General features: G+C 29.5%; 2 protein-coding genes across 2 annotated transcripts in view; both read right to left on the reverse strand.

Annotated features, from left to right (window-relative positions):
- LOC135928528 (uncharacterized) overlaps window positions 1-11363 on the reverse strand; it is a 37644-nt gene extending 26281 nt beyond the window's left edge. Inside the window, exons 1-4 of the mRNA XM_065464986.1 lie at window positions 11193-11363; window positions 10954-11150; window positions 10616-10909; window positions 2402-2817 (exon numbers count right to left, since the gene is read on the reverse strand). Coding sequence (XP_065321058.1) covers window positions 2402-2817; window positions 10616-10909; window positions 10954-11150; window positions 11193-11332 — 1047 coding nt within the window. The 5' untranslated portion in view covers window positions 11333-11363. The remainder of the gene's footprint in view (window positions 1-2401; window positions 2818-10615; window positions 10910-10953; window positions 11151-11192) is intronic.
- A 2735-nt stretch (window positions 11364-14098) lies between these two features.
- LOC135928777 (uncharacterized) lies at window positions 14099-15601 on the reverse strand. The gene has a single exon (XM_065465240.1). It carries the CDS (start codon window positions 15599-15601, stop codon window positions 14099-14101), a length of 1503 nt encoding a protein of 500 aa, XP_065321312.1.
- Window positions 15602-15611: the final 10 nt, after the last annotated feature.

Genomic DNA, 15611 nt, shown 5'->3' on the forward strand with positions numbered 1-15611 from the left:
TCAGCATGTTTTTAATTTTAAATAAAACATATTTAAAATTTTTAAAAAAAATAAGTGGTATCGTATACAATCTCCACCGGCAATATCAAAAGTCATAGAAAATAATTTTAAATAAGATTAGATAAAAGGGAACATTGCATTGATTGCACCTCCATCTCATTAAACATGTTTAAGACATCAAGATAAATAATTTTATAGCTATAAAACAGGGTTTCGAACCGAACCGCCAAACCGGAACAAACCGTTATAATTTTACCGTAACCGAAGAGTTATCAAGATATATGAAGAACCGAAGTGTTATCGATATATTGAGCCAGTTTAACCCGGTTTATAGGTTTTTAAACAATTATCCTTGGGAGAAATTTAAATTCATGATTTCCTTTCAAATTAAATTTTTTTTTTATAAAATTAAATCGTCTTTATCTTCATAACAATCAATACCAAGTTTATTGTTTTTGCTTTATATACTCAATTTAAATAATCACAATATTGAAATTGTAGATACTACGCTTACGTGTTCACATTCGAAAGAAAATTTAGATGATAATTTTGAAGATTAACTAAAGTGGCATAAAAGTCTTAATAAGTCTCAGGGCATAGAAAATATAGAAATAAGCGTATTCGCTGATAATATAGAGATTAGGAATTATTGGGAAATTGTAATAAATAATATGCCAGAACTTTATGTTAGCTAATAACTGTTCAAGCAGTTCCAGCTACGCGGGTATCGGTAAAAAATAGCCTTTTATAGTCTTGAGTTTATACTAACTGCGTAGTGAACTAATTTAAATAATGAAATATTAAAAAAATATCTTAGTTATCCATGCTAATTCTCTTTTTAAACATAAATAGCATAGATCTGCAGGTTCGACCCTAAGATAGGGTACACGGGCCGAGCCGTATTTTAATTTTTTAAAATATACCCGGGCCACGCAGTATATTTTAAAACCAAATATTTTAAACCGCCATTATTAAAAATAAATATAATGCCTGAAAATTATGTTACCTCTGTAGGTCTCTGATAAATAATATAAATTTCATTATATTTATGCGTTATTTTATTCCTCATTGTATTTAGGCATGTTTGTTCTTATCTTATTCATTTATGAAATATATAAAAAAAAATTAATTTGTCTAATTTATATTTAAGTTTAGATTATCATAGTTAAAATTAAATAAGGAATTATAAAAAAAAAATATAAATTAAAAAGATTTTTCTCTAAGATTAATATATATATGATTTATTAATAAAAACCGGAACGAACCGAAAAGAAACGCTATAAATTCTATACCCGGAAATATGAGTTTCCCAAAAAATAACGGGAATGGAAGAATACCTTTATAAAACTTCAATCTAAAAACCGGAATGAACAGAATCGCCATATTTAACGGTTCAAACCCCTGTTTTAAAAAACGTAAAAATCTTATCTTTTTAAAAAATTTAACATTTGGTAAATTTAAAAAATAAATAAAATGTCATGATTTGATTAACTTCCGTTTTCAAATATAAAATATTACCATAAACTTGTGTAGTAAATTTGAAATGATAAAAATAAAATATATATATATATTATTTTTTGATGGTTTCAATCAAGATAGTCTTAGGCATCAAAATTTAATATTTTGTAAGTGGTTTCCAATTCATGTTATAGGATGATGGATAATATGCTAAAATTATAGTACCAACTATATTCATTTTTTTATTAAATTTTCCCAAATTATTTTTAATTCATAATTTCCCTATTCTAATTTTTTTTACTACAGTATTTAAATATATTGGTTATAAACATGTTTGAAAAGTTTTGCAGTACCAAGAGGGGCTTACACTCAAAATAATTCATTTTTGTTTTGCCGAAAATACATAGGCACGAAAGAACTTTTCGCATATTGATATATAATACATAGATTCGGCCGCGAGTAATTATTGAAACCGAAATAGAATCAGTATTAAGCTTATTTGAGCTAGGACTTTAAAACTTTGTACAACCATCACATGAAGTATCGTTCGTTTTATAGTAAGGTAGTCAAGAAATCTCTTTTTTTTGGACGATTTGTCATAAAATGACCTTCATAATTAATTAAAAGAGGTGGTTTACTAATGGCATTAAGAAGTAATAAGTAGCCAAAAAATAAAATATTTGATATGCATGTCAAAAGGGAGAATAAAAAAAATTAACATCAGATTGTTGTTTGATATGCACAGATAGGGAAAAATAAGTATCCTTTGAGATATTAAGATTAAGAATGGATTAACAAAATTAAAAAAAATCGAAAGATTTATAAGTTTAAAATGAACATATTAATAAAATCTGTTTAAAAACTTAATTATTGTATTTTTCAATTCTTTCTTTTTTTCTTTCTTAGTTTTCCTGATTTCAAAATTTATTAAAAGAGCGCTAACCGAACGGTAGAGTTTGGAAGACGTTGCCAAGCTAAACATGTAAACTTCGTTCGGGTTGTACCATTCTACGTAAAAATCCTTGAATTTAAGGGTGTGCAAAGCTGCGGTAGAGGTTGCGGTTTTCTTTTTAAAATCTTTCCTATTGCCTTTATCTTTGTAATCGGAATCCGCGTCTTTCTTATCCTTTGAGCTTTCGTTCCCGGCGGGAGTCTTGCTGTTGGCCCCTTCGTCGCTCATTGGGCTAACGGAAGCTGATTTTTTGCCGTCTAGCCTATCTTTGTCGGGGATATTGGTCCGAATCTCGGTCATATCCATAGCGGGAGTGATGGTGGAGGAAGGAGCAGGGGTCGGCGATGTTTGGTAAAAAAGGGATTGAGAACGATTGGTAGGAGAAAGCGGAGGGTTTTTGATGCCGCCTAACATTTAGTTTGAAAAATGGCAGGAAAAGGGGAATAGATAAAAAGATTAAATGAAGAATTGTTCAAAATAATTTTCAAAAAAAAAAAATAAAGAAAGAAAAGAACCCTCGAAGATAGGGTATAAAAAAAAATTTAATTTATTGAAAAGCAAAATTTATCCATTTCTAGTTTTTTAAAAATTTTTTTTACAAAATGTAACGGAATAATTAGGACACACAAGATTAGGGAAAAAATCATTAATTTTTTGAGTCATATTGGCGACAGAAGATGGGGAGGGGGTAAAAGGGGTGTAACATAGCAACACCCAATTAAATTTATCGGTAGAAACATTTACTAGCATTTATCATAAAACAACAAAAAAAAGAGTCAATCATAATTATTTTATGCCGCGCCGATCCACAAAATTTTTTCACCGATTCGATCTTTTTCGATATTACTAAAAAATCGATCCAGAAATTGTCGTTGATTTTTTTTTATTTACCATCTATCTTTGAGCCGATGTCATAAAAATAGGCATAACTTTCATGGAAGATTTCGTGCTCATTTTTCAAAAGTTCTAAATCTCATTTAAAATATTTGCAATGTTTATGAAGTGAATGCCAAGCGTTTTTAAAAAGGGCTAAATCAAGATAGATTTTAGCCAAAATATTATTATCCAAACCTCAAAATTTAGGCGATAGAAGTCCAAACCTTCCTGCCATCTGTGGCCCACAGATAGATGAGTTTGAGTAATTTATTTATGGCTCAAATCTTGAGTTAAACGTTTTTTAAAAATTGGTTAAAATTCATCCGTTAAACAACACAAGCTGAATGTGGCACGTTAGATATTTTAAAATCTTTTTCTTGTTACAGATAATATAACAAAAAAAATAGTGTATCATTTTTAACTATTATTTTATTTAAAAATAAAACATTACAACAAAACAAATTGTATTTCAGTTCCTTTCCGTTAAATTTATTAAGAAATTATTTATAAAATTTAAATATATATGTTAGCGGCACAATATGTTATTTTTTCAACTTTCTGAAGCGCGTCTTTTTTAAATTTAAAAATATAATTTTACCGAAAAATGTATTCCAGCATGTTTAGAATTTCTATATTGGGAATTGTAGATAATTTTACCGTTAATTTTCGAGTCATTTATAGTTTGGGTGAAAAACCTAATGGGAAAATTGTCTGAAATTCATAAGGTGGTAAGTATTCCAAAAAATAAATTTTAATAAACGTGATCAAAAAATGGATTGAAAGTTGAAAAATAACACATTGCCGCTAACATACAAACTACAAAACTAAATATCGGCGCTGATAAAATCTGATTATTAATATCGGCCCAGCCTTGATTTTTATGAGCAACTCAACCCCAATATTTAAATTATTTTTTAAAAAAATTTAAAAACTACTTAAATAAAAATTTGTGTTTCAAGGCTCCGTTTTAAAGCTGGCAATATCGTAGCTAAAAAGAGTAGAAAGTGTGAAAGAATGAATGAATACGAAATTTAATAATAAATTATTATCAAATTTCTTAAATTTTTTTTTATATAAATGTTATTTTATACCACTTTTTTAAAAAAAAAATATATAATTTGAAAAAGAAATCGTTAATCACCAAATTTTCGTTTAAATGAAAGAACGATGATTTCAGATATTAAATTAAAAATATCGAGTACAATTAAACTTGTCTAATTTGAATTCTCGATAATTCGGGCAACTCTCCTAATTTGATCAAAATTTTGAGTCGCGATCGAATTCCTATTTAACTATTTAAGAATGCTTCAAAAAAAAATTGGCAACTGTCTAAATTGGCCAGGTCCAAAACTGTGTCCTAAATTAGAAGTTTTAGGGTATAATAAATAAATTTAAGTTGCAAGCAACAAAAATAAATATTCCAAAATCTTTTAAATGAATTTAAAAAAATTTTTTTTTTTAACTATTATGAATATAATCTGAATTTAATTTAAAAAACTACGACTTGGTGTCATTAAACGGCTCAATTTAGCCAATTTTAAAATAAAGATTTTAGTCAAAATAATATCACGCAAGCCTCGAGATCGCGTTAAGAGATGTCCAAACCTTCCTGTCATCTATGAGCAAGATCTCCGGTCTAGCGTAATATTTTTTGGTTGAAATATTGAGTTAGCCGTTTTTCTTAACGAGCCGTTTAACGACACTACTCTGATCAGGTCCGAGATTTTTTTTTCTCGTTAAACTATTTTTTTATAGGTGTGTCCTGATTCGAATTATTACTAAACAGCCGGATATTTACTATTGACTAAAATTAAACATCTTGAAAAAGGAAATGAGAAAAAAGAAAGTTAAAAAAAAAAATTAAAAATACAAAAAAAAATCGAAAAGTGAAAATATATACGAAAAATAACAATGTCAACAAATATTTAAAATAAACCAAATAGGATATGTTCAAACGAAAAGGATGATAAACAATTCTGTGTATTATTGTATAAAATAAAAATTTCCAAGAAAATGTCTATTCCGGTTCGAACGACCGGAGTTCGGTTGAATCAAACCGGTCTATGTAGAGGTTATAAAATGGAAGAAAAATTGGGAAATTTTTCCAAAATTACTTCTTCCTAGGAGAATAGAGGATGATGGAAAAATAGAATTTAAAAGAATACTATATCCACAACCATAACGAAGGAATGGGATTAATTAACTTAAAAAAGTGCTTAAAAGGTGTTAAAATTTAAGCATGCATCTGAAAAAAAATAATTTATAAAGAGAATAATCTCGTTTACACTCTTCACAAAATAATGGCTGACATTACATATTTCACTAGAATTTTAAAGATTGTATTTATTTTTTACATGTAATTACTTTAATTCTAATGGATAATGAACTAGGCCGGTATTATACTAATCGCGATTCTCAAGCGATGATAAATTAATAGCCAACGAAATCACAGCTGATTCATCACAAGCGATAATACCCTTTGAATACGTAAACAGCTGTCGCCATTTTCATCGTTCCGCTCAATATTTATAAATTATACCTATTATTGGCTTGATTATGGTAAGTAGCTAGCTAAAAATGTCGCAGGTTGAGTTAATTTAAACCGTTTTTTTACATAAATAATTATTGGCTTGAATGACAAAATTTATTTCAAAATTTTAAAATTGTTATCAAATTACCTATGCCGAATTTTCATTGTTTCAAAAAAAAAGGAGGCACACATTAGAAATAAGATAAATAATAATGCAAAATAAATCAATATATGTTATACCGCTAAACTTGTCTAATTTGGGCTCTTGATAATTCTAGCAACTCCTTAATTTGACCAAAATTATGAGTCCCAATTAAATTGCTCACGATTAGAAAGGTTTTTTTAAAAAAGGTCTTGATAAATAGGGAACCTATTTGTATTGGAAAAATAATTTTGGACCCAATGGTGTTCAAATTAGACAATTTATTTGAAGATTTAATAAAAAAAAATGATAATTATTTATTATTTTAAAAAATAAATAAACTTTATGTATTATTTATTATCTCATTTCTTATTGTTTTTAAAAAATTGATCAGTCTCCAACTGGCATATATTACAAAAAAAATGTTATATTAAAATGCGGCATGCTGAGGTTAAAAAAAAATATTATCTTAGATGGTTGTGGGTATCATGGGTCTAGATGGGGCTAGTTTTGGCCCATCTGCCCCATTAGGGTCAATTTTTTTAGAAAAATAAACCCGAGTAGGAACCCAAAATATTTAAAAAAATATTACACGCTCAAATATATGATTTTCCAACTAATCGACAACGTTTAAAATCGGCAGGTATCAATCCGATCCCGGGTAAGGTCACATTCATAGTGGGATCCGGTCAGATACGATTTAACAGCTGATTAATTATCTGTTTATGAAATAAATATTTCTCAGAATATTAAAAATCTATCAGCTGTTAACCCTTCACTACAAAGGTGGGGTAAATACGACCCCACAACTTTTATAATAATTGTAATACAAAACCTAGAAGATATTCCGACCTGGTTTTTTCAGTAGTTTAATATTTTGTAACAAGGAATACAACTTCCAAATTTCATGATTATTGATTTGATAGTTTTTGAGATATATGCTATTTGTTGAGCTTGGGGTAAAATATACCCCACCTATGTAATGACGTAATTTTTTTTTAAAATCCAATTTTTTTTTGTTACTAATTATATTTATGTATGTCAGGTTAATAAATATAATTGAAAAAAATATAATTATATCTATTTTTTGATTGATATATATGACTTTAAATTTGAAAATTTTATATTATTTATTTTTTCGGTGGAGTAAAAAATCATAAATTTAACATATGATTTTTAATTTGAATTATTCTAGTGACATTTTATACTTTGAAAATAGAATTATATGCTGGCAATCAGCCTGAAGGACCATATAAATTGAGAAATAAGCCTTTTAATGTGGTTGAAAGGTTAATTCAGCCCATTTCTAAGAGTAATAGGAATGTCACCACACATAACTGGTTTACCAGTTATGAACTTGCTATACATTTATTAAATTCCCATTCATTAACAATAGTAGGAACTTTAAGAAAAAATAAAAAGCAGTTTTCAACATCATTTAATTTTAAAAAGAAAGATATTTGTTCAAGTTTATTTGCCTGCTAAGATAATATGACATTAGTATCATATGTACCAAAAAAGTATAAGCATGATGCTTTCTACCCTTCACTATGATAACAATATTGATACATCAACTGCGGATTTGAAAAAACCAGAAATTATCACATTTTACAATCTAACCAAGGGTCGTGTTGATGTTGTGAATCAGCTATGTTCAAATTATTCAATATCCAGAATAACAAATAGATGGCCTATGGCAATTTTTTATAATTTGTTGAATATAACTTGCATAAATTCTTTAATAATTTATAAGTCCAATAATTTAAAGGAGATTAATAGACCAAAGTTTATAATATTAGTACAAAAACCCACATGTTAATAAACTGCTAAGGGATAATATTGGGAATATGCTTAATATAGAAGAATTAAAACCTATATCAACCAAACAAAAAGGAAGGTGCTCCTCTTGTCCAAGGGTTAGGGACAAGAAATCCTTATTTATTTGTTCAAAATTTATATGCAAAGATCATATGTATGTAACATGTCGTGAATGTTTTTAAAAAAGATGCATGAACTATAATATCAAATATTTTTTTTAATATCTGATGTTTTATTATAAAATTTATTTAATTATTACTATAAAATATTGAATTAATAAAATATATAATCAAATTTGCTTCCTTTCATTTATTTTTGGTCATATCATATGATTAAGGAAAGTTCCAAAAAAGATTTTTTTTTGAGCAGCTTTAGTAAAAATACCATAACTTTATTTAGAAGTAAATGGAAATCTATAAATTTTGTATTTATTATCTCTAATATTTTTACAATAAGTGTGTAAAATTTTAGGTCTTAAATTTTATTATTTTCTGAGATATAGCTATTTAAAATTTGGGGTAAAATAGACCCCACCTATGTAACCGCGGGAGTTTTTTCCACCTATGTAGTGAAGGGTTAACTCGTGTAGGATCCCACTATGAATGTGGCCCTACTAAAGGCCATAAAATTCTGGAGGAATAAAAAATCAGGACTGGGATAAAAATAAAAAAAATTTTAAAATCGGGTCCGGGCCGAAAATTTCGAAGATTGTTCGGTAAACCGGTACAACTTAGGGGCGTAATTTTATCAATAAATTATTCAAAATGTAAAAAAAAATGGCAATTCACGATGATCCGACATTTTTTTTTCAAATTAGCTTTTAATCAATTAGGCATAATTTTGATATTTATTAAATATAATAAATCGTGCGTTTTTTTTTGTTTAAGATAACCCGGATTATAATCTCGTTCTAAAAGATTGATTCCTCCCTTCTAGCCTATTCTTTTTTGAATAAAAATCTTCATCGGGATAAAATGATCGATTTTAAAAAAAAATCCGTGCCGTGCCAGGTCAGCTTGAAAATTTAAAGATGTCCAGTAAATATCCACCTCTGCAGGTCTTATGCATTCTAAATTTTCAAATTCATTTTTTAAGCGATTTATAAAAAATTATTGAAAATGGCGAAATTTTTAATAAAATCAGGGCGGGATGTAAGATGATCAATCTAAAAAAAAAAAATTCGGGCTAGGCCACCTTAATAACTTTTGAAAATGACCGGACTTAAAATATCTATCTATGCAGAGGTCTCTTCCTATATACTCAGTATAATTTATCAGTACAGTAACATATTAAATTCTACTGCGTTAATTGATTTAAATGTAACAGAAATTTACAGGTCTGTGGGACAAATAAAATGATATGATTTTAAAGATCCAAGTATAGCCTAAAAAAAAATATAAACTTGGGTCAGGATAAATATTTAAAATAAAATTTGTGACTTATATCAATTAACTATTTGAAAAATTAGGGATGCAAATCATTTTAAAAAAATTTTCACTTCTCATAAAGTCAATAATTTTTCTTAAAAAACCACTCACAAAGTATCGTCTAGCTGGGATTAAAAATTATTTTATATATATTAAAACAAATATATAAATTGAAAAAATATAAGAAAAGAAAGAAAGAAAAAATTTAGTAAAGTTATTATTTACTAGAATTGTATTATTTCTAATTTTTTCACTGGTATATCAATTCTGGATCCTAATATTTTTTTTTAATTACCCAACCAGATAAGGTATCAAAATGCATGAAAAAAATTTAAGCTTATTGGTATATCTTCAAAAGCTTTTATAGCTTTTTTAAAAATAAAATATGAAAACAATATTTAATTTAAAGATGATTAAATGAGTTTTAATATATCATTTTGTTAAAGTAACTTGAGATAAGCTCATGTTGCTATGCATTCTACTATTTTTGCATAGTTAAATATTGTATCAATAGTCTAATTAATTGATGCTATTTCATTTTAGTGTTTTCAAATATTGTTCTTAAATATATTATATCATATAAAAAATTAACCAAACTATGATGAAAAGAGATAGATCTCTTAAACATGTTAAAATGTAATCTATAAGAATTTCCAGTATTCCTGGAACATTCTACCACAACAGCCATATGATATTAGATTTAATAAAAAAAATCATGAATATCAGCAATTAAGTTTAAACTATGTGCTAAATCTAATTTATTTATCTTATTTTTTTAAATTTTGATTTTGAAGTGTGTAAAAATTAACCAATAATATTGTTAGAATTTAATCTATTGCCTCAGAAAAACCCATTAAACTAACCAAATTTTCTATTACTATGGATTTTCTTGTAAATTTAAAATCAATTCAAAAAAGTAACAATGTTATAAAAATATTTTTTATTATGAAAATTGAAGAAAGGAGTATATTTTAATTTCAATTTTGACTTCATTTTTAAAACAATTATAAATATAAATTTATTTAAAATTATTAAATATAATGACAAGAATAAGGCATACTATTAAAAATGAAAATGATTAAGGAATTATTTGTATTATATTCTTTTAAGCATGAATAATTTAGATATGAATAATAAAAAATTATACTATTTTTATTGAATTGGTATAATTATGAATAGTAATTTCTCATTTCATTTAAAAGAATTGAATACCAATAATTTATTATTCAATTTGTATTCATTTTTGAATAGGCCTACAATATAATAACCTTAAATAAACTGTCAAATACTGTAATTGTAAATAAAAAATTTTTCCAACCATTATTGTTTATATCATTACTATGGTGAGAAAAAAACAAAATCATACAAATAGAATTGAAAATTAAAGAAACATAATATATAATATATTACACCTTTGCTAATATTTTTATCTCTATCATTTCCTTTTTTACCCATAGCTAACAACGATTTATCATTTAAAGAGTATTTGGGAGAGATTAAGTATTTATTATCATCTAGGCTATTCTTAGGATTGTTATCCCTTAATACATTGTTCATTATAATATTATTGTTAACAGTATCATTAGCTTTCCATCCTGCAAATTTAGATAAATGTTCAACTTCTATTTGAGTAGCATATTCTTCATCTAATGGCTGCCAACCAACATCAAAAAACCAAGTCCCCCTCATTACATCAACTGGATCACCTGTAAGTAAATATTTAAATAACTGGTGATCTATAACATTTTACCATGCCAATATATAGGGAGACATTTTTTAACTATTATATCCACTTCATATAAATCACCTCTGACTGAAATTGGCTCAAAATTTTCAGTATACAGTCCTTTAAGACTTGAGTGCAATTGACGATATGCAAGTTCAATCCTGTAAGAATCATATCCCAAAAAAGGAATCCATGTTTTTTTTGGACTAGAATAAAACCATCTAGATAAATAAATAATAAAATATATTTTATAAGTTTAATACCTGACTTCATTTGGTTTGAGTATATCTATAATATCATTAATAGTAGCTGAATTTGAGTTGCCAGTTTTAGGAGTTATATCGGAAAATACATCTGATTCATCTTCATTTGAAGTTACTTCTTCAGCCACCATAACATCCATATTTTGTAGTTATATAAGCATGATTCGAATATTTTCTTGCAGCTCTGATATCAAAAATAAAAATTAGTTTTCGATGATTTGCATCAATGCAATTTTAAAGATTTCGAAAATAAACATATATAATAATTATAAAAATTGACAAAATATATTACTCTATCAATTAATTAATTAACCATATTCAATTACTAGAAAAGCTTAGTATAAAGTCAAAAATGATTATAAAATTACAAAATAAGTTATAATTTTTACAATTATTGAAAAAAAATATTATATTAGTAAATTACAATTATATATAGTCATTAATTTTTGCTATCTATTATTGATTGAGATTCAAGTTCCCTTAAAGCGTCATCTTTATAATTGGGAGTAAAATAGCCTAATTCTCTCCTATGTATAGGATGTTCAGGTTCACTTAGGGGGTTTCGGTCATTGAGAGTATAAAGCTAAGATAGTTGCATTTTATTATGTTTTTGGTCTAACCTTTGACGTAGGTAGAATCCCTCTTTGGGATCCTCGGTCCTAGTAGAGATTCGTTTTCCCAGTTCTTTAAATAAGGCCGGGGCATGAGAGCCGAACAATGTTAGAGTTTTGGCGATAAGTTGTAGGAATGTAGAGTTAGCAAGAAGCGATGACGTATTTAGAGAGTTTATTTATCTCGGCGTCTAGTAGGGCATCTTTATTTATATTGGAAGGGGCAAGAGGATTGATGCATGAGAAATCCTAGGTTAGGAATTCCCCCCTCTTCCAAGGGATCATAGTAGAATCATCAGGCCGCTTACCATCGGAATTGTAAAGGCCAGTAGGTTTGAAGGTTGATGGGTTGATGCAGATTATAAGGCCCTGAATAGTATCATTGCATTTTGAATGCCTAGCCACTACAGCGCTTGCAATGCAAAGAGAGATGGCTTTTGGAGTTGACCGACGTTTGACAGAGTATACAGTGACACCCAATTAAGTCTAAGACCGATGGCGTGTTGTAGCTCATTATACTTAATGAGCTGTTCAAGGTTTCGCGATGGGAAAGCATCGTTAAATTCGTGCCCGCTGTCTGCAGAAATAAAGAAGAGTAGAGAATCGTCCTCAGGTTGGCACCTCAATTTAAAGTATACAACGGAGTTGCCAACTAGAGGCTTATCCAAGTTCTTTTTTTAGGATAAGGGAAGATCGACTAATGAAAGAGACTTCTATAGATCATTTGCCTGCAGAAGCAAGGAGGTTTTGTCAGTGTGTGTAGCTCGCAAGACAGGCAAGAGCATATGAACGCACTAACGGGGAGTAGGGAAGGCGACCTTATGCGTTTTAGGAGAAGAGCTTGATAAGTTGCTTGGTCGTAGGAAGCCAATTGTCAGAGGTTGCCAGACGTATAGCGGATTTAACAATCAGGTTATCCAGTTAGAATTTACGAATTCTACTAATAATTACAATACCAATAACATTAATGGCAAACTCTGAAAAAATAAAATTACTAAAGAGTCATTTTAAGGCTTCCTATTCCTCTAATAAATTTTAGTTTTGACCTATAGTTGTATTAGTTCTGATAATCTTATGTCCGGCCTGGCCAATCACTTTATATAAGCTTTTTTTAAAGAAAATTTTGCTTGGCCTGAAAATTTTCCCCAGCCTATGGGTTACAAATTAAGGCTAGATCGTTCCATTTTATAATTACATGATATTAAAAATCGAAACTACCTAAACGTCTTTTGTTCTATATTAGTTTACGGTCCGGGTTTGCAGACCTCTGATATAAATTATTTATTTATTTTGAAACATTATTTAGAAAATAAATAATCCGGTCACTCTATTCGAGTAGCAGCTATGCCGGCTTGATTTAACAGTTCAGCAACACTATTCGCAATTCTCTTGACCTTGTGATTGAATATCACCATAAAAGGGAATTAAAAATTGGATAGGAGACGATTGGTTTAGTGACTTGGGACCAACCAAGTTAGGTTATTTAACAACATCAGGACCTAATGCAAAATTAAGTTAATTAAATCAAAACTTGGTATTTTAATTATTTTCTCTATAAAGTTGATATTCATGATATTAACAATTTTCTTGCTTTATCTAAATGCACCTAATTTGAATATTGTTTAACAAAAGAATATTGTCGATATTGATTTATTTATATTTCTCTTTTATAATCACATGACCTATCATATTTGACATGTTTTTTATTTAAAAGCATTTCTAATATATTTTTTTAACCCTAACCCATATCTATCAAACCTTAAATTAACCCTAAACAAATTCTAAACCTTTAATTAACTACCCTAACCAGGAGCGTGAGTAGGCCTAAAACGAATTATTTGTTATTACATATTCGATTCGAAATTTCGAATCGAATATGAATAATGAGGAAAATTATTCGTATTATTCGAAATTATTTATATATAAATATTCGTAATTATTCGCAAATATCTATCAGTGCGATTGAGAAAATAGAAACTTATTATAACTTAACAAATATTCACACTATAATATCAACAATACTGGATCCTAGACTAAAAATGGAATTTTTTGAGCAACTACCAACTACATATAACATAGACACGACAAATCTATTAGAAAAATTTAAAGATGTATATAATGATTACAAAATAAAATATAATATCAAATCAAATCAACATCAGTTAACCCAATAGTACAGTCGAACATGGATAGAATTTTTAAACAAAATAACATCGCATCAGTATGTTAGGTGGAGACATATCTTAACGAAATAAGAATCAGTTCAAATAAGAGTCCCTTAGAGTAGTGGAGATTTCATGGGGATCGTTTTCCTGTGTTGTCAAAAATGGCAATTTTCTTACTTTTTCCGCGTCTAGTTTTATGGTCGCGATCATCCCTTTTAGGCTTTCCGCCCTTCGTTTCGGCCGCCTTTTGGATATCGTTTAAATAAGCCTTCAAGACCGCTCCTATATCCGAAGGTCGCTCTTGTCTTTTCCTGGAATGTTTGGATCGCCTTTCGGGCAGAGAGGACGTTATCGCCGAGGTTGTCCCTTTAGATTTTTTACCGCTTTCTTTATCGCGTTTCTTAGTTTTTTTGGAGGAGGATTGGGCGAAGGATAGCATCAGTTGTTTGAGTAAAGAAACTTTCGCCGAATCATCTTCGGCCGCCTCGTCGCTGGAAGATTTTTCTTCCGACTCGGATTCGGTGGAAGCATCGTCGCTGTTTTCACTGGGACTTAAGCGCGTGGGCGAGGCTTGCCCTTCCATCAACAGATCTACGAAAAAATTTCGGAGAGCCTCCCTATCATCCGGATAAACAGATTTGATTGGCTTCCGCATATTCTTGCCTTCGGAGAGTTGACTACCACCATTTTTTGAAGAGGAGTGAATCTTAGAGGACGAAGATTTACGGGCTTGGGGTGCGGGTTGCTCTGTCAGAACTTTTACTACTTTATCCTTAGCGGGTTTTATTATCTCAGAGGTACGCGAGACGTTCTTAGAGGCCTCTTTGTTCTTCGCGGAATTTTTTCTTTTATGAGCGTGTTTTTCGGTGATCCTATCTTTGTTTGATGATACCTTATCATTGAGCAATGTCTGGGTGTCAACGTCAATGTCAACATCGTCGACACCGGCACCTTCACTCATCTCGGTCGAGGAGGCGCGCTTGCGCGTTTTCTTCTCGCGTTTGATTACCATTTTCTGATCTAACGCGGTGGTAGTACTGATCTCTCGTGACCCTTTCTTGGTCCCGTTTCTAGACCTGGGGTCAACTAGCCCCAAATCTTCCGTAGAAATTGAAAGGCCATTTTGAAGGGCCGTAGAATGTAAGATTTTTTTTGATGTTTTGTTTTCAATAGCAGTGTTCTTTGTGAGTTGATTTGGTGGGAGAATGGCATCCATCTTAGACTGGATAAGGGGGATTTCTTTGAATTTCTTGACGGCTTTGCCGTCATTTTTGATGACTTCTAGCGCGTTATCAAAATGGTTAGATATTTCGAGCGTGGGCGTAGTGGAATGATTGACAGGTTTGTTTTCGCGGAGCTTTTTGGAATGTTTTTTCTTTGGTTTTTGTTTGGATTCGACGCGTTCCTCCCGCCCACTCTCCAAATAAGTCCCGTCGTTTTGAGCCGCTTCTTTCTCACTTCCGGTCGCGTTTCCGAAAGAGTTCATGAGCATTTCCCTAAACATTTTGACCTTCTGGTCAATTTCCGTTTCACTTATCCCTTTATCTATTAATATATTGGTAACATGACTGCATTCATTTAAAATCACTAAATCGAAATTTTCGTTAATAACACTTTGATCCATTTTGAGCATTGTTGTTGGT

The sequence above is a fragment of the Gordionus sp. m RMFG-2023 genome, chromosome 4 (genome assembly GCF_954871325.1).
Source record: "Gordionus sp. m RMFG-2023 chromosome 4, tfGorSpeb1-WG-v2, whole genome shotgun sequence".
In the NCBI taxonomy this organism is placed as follows: Eukaryota; Metazoa; Nematomorpha; class Gordioida; order Chordodea; family Parachordodidae; genus Gordionus; species Gordionus sp. m RMFG-2023.

Excerpts from the sequence above, each read along its gene's own strand:
- LOC135928777 (XM_065465240.1), bottom strand. The coding sequence starts at position 15,601 with ATGCTCAAAATGGATCAAAGTGTTATTAACGAAAATTTCGATTTAGTG.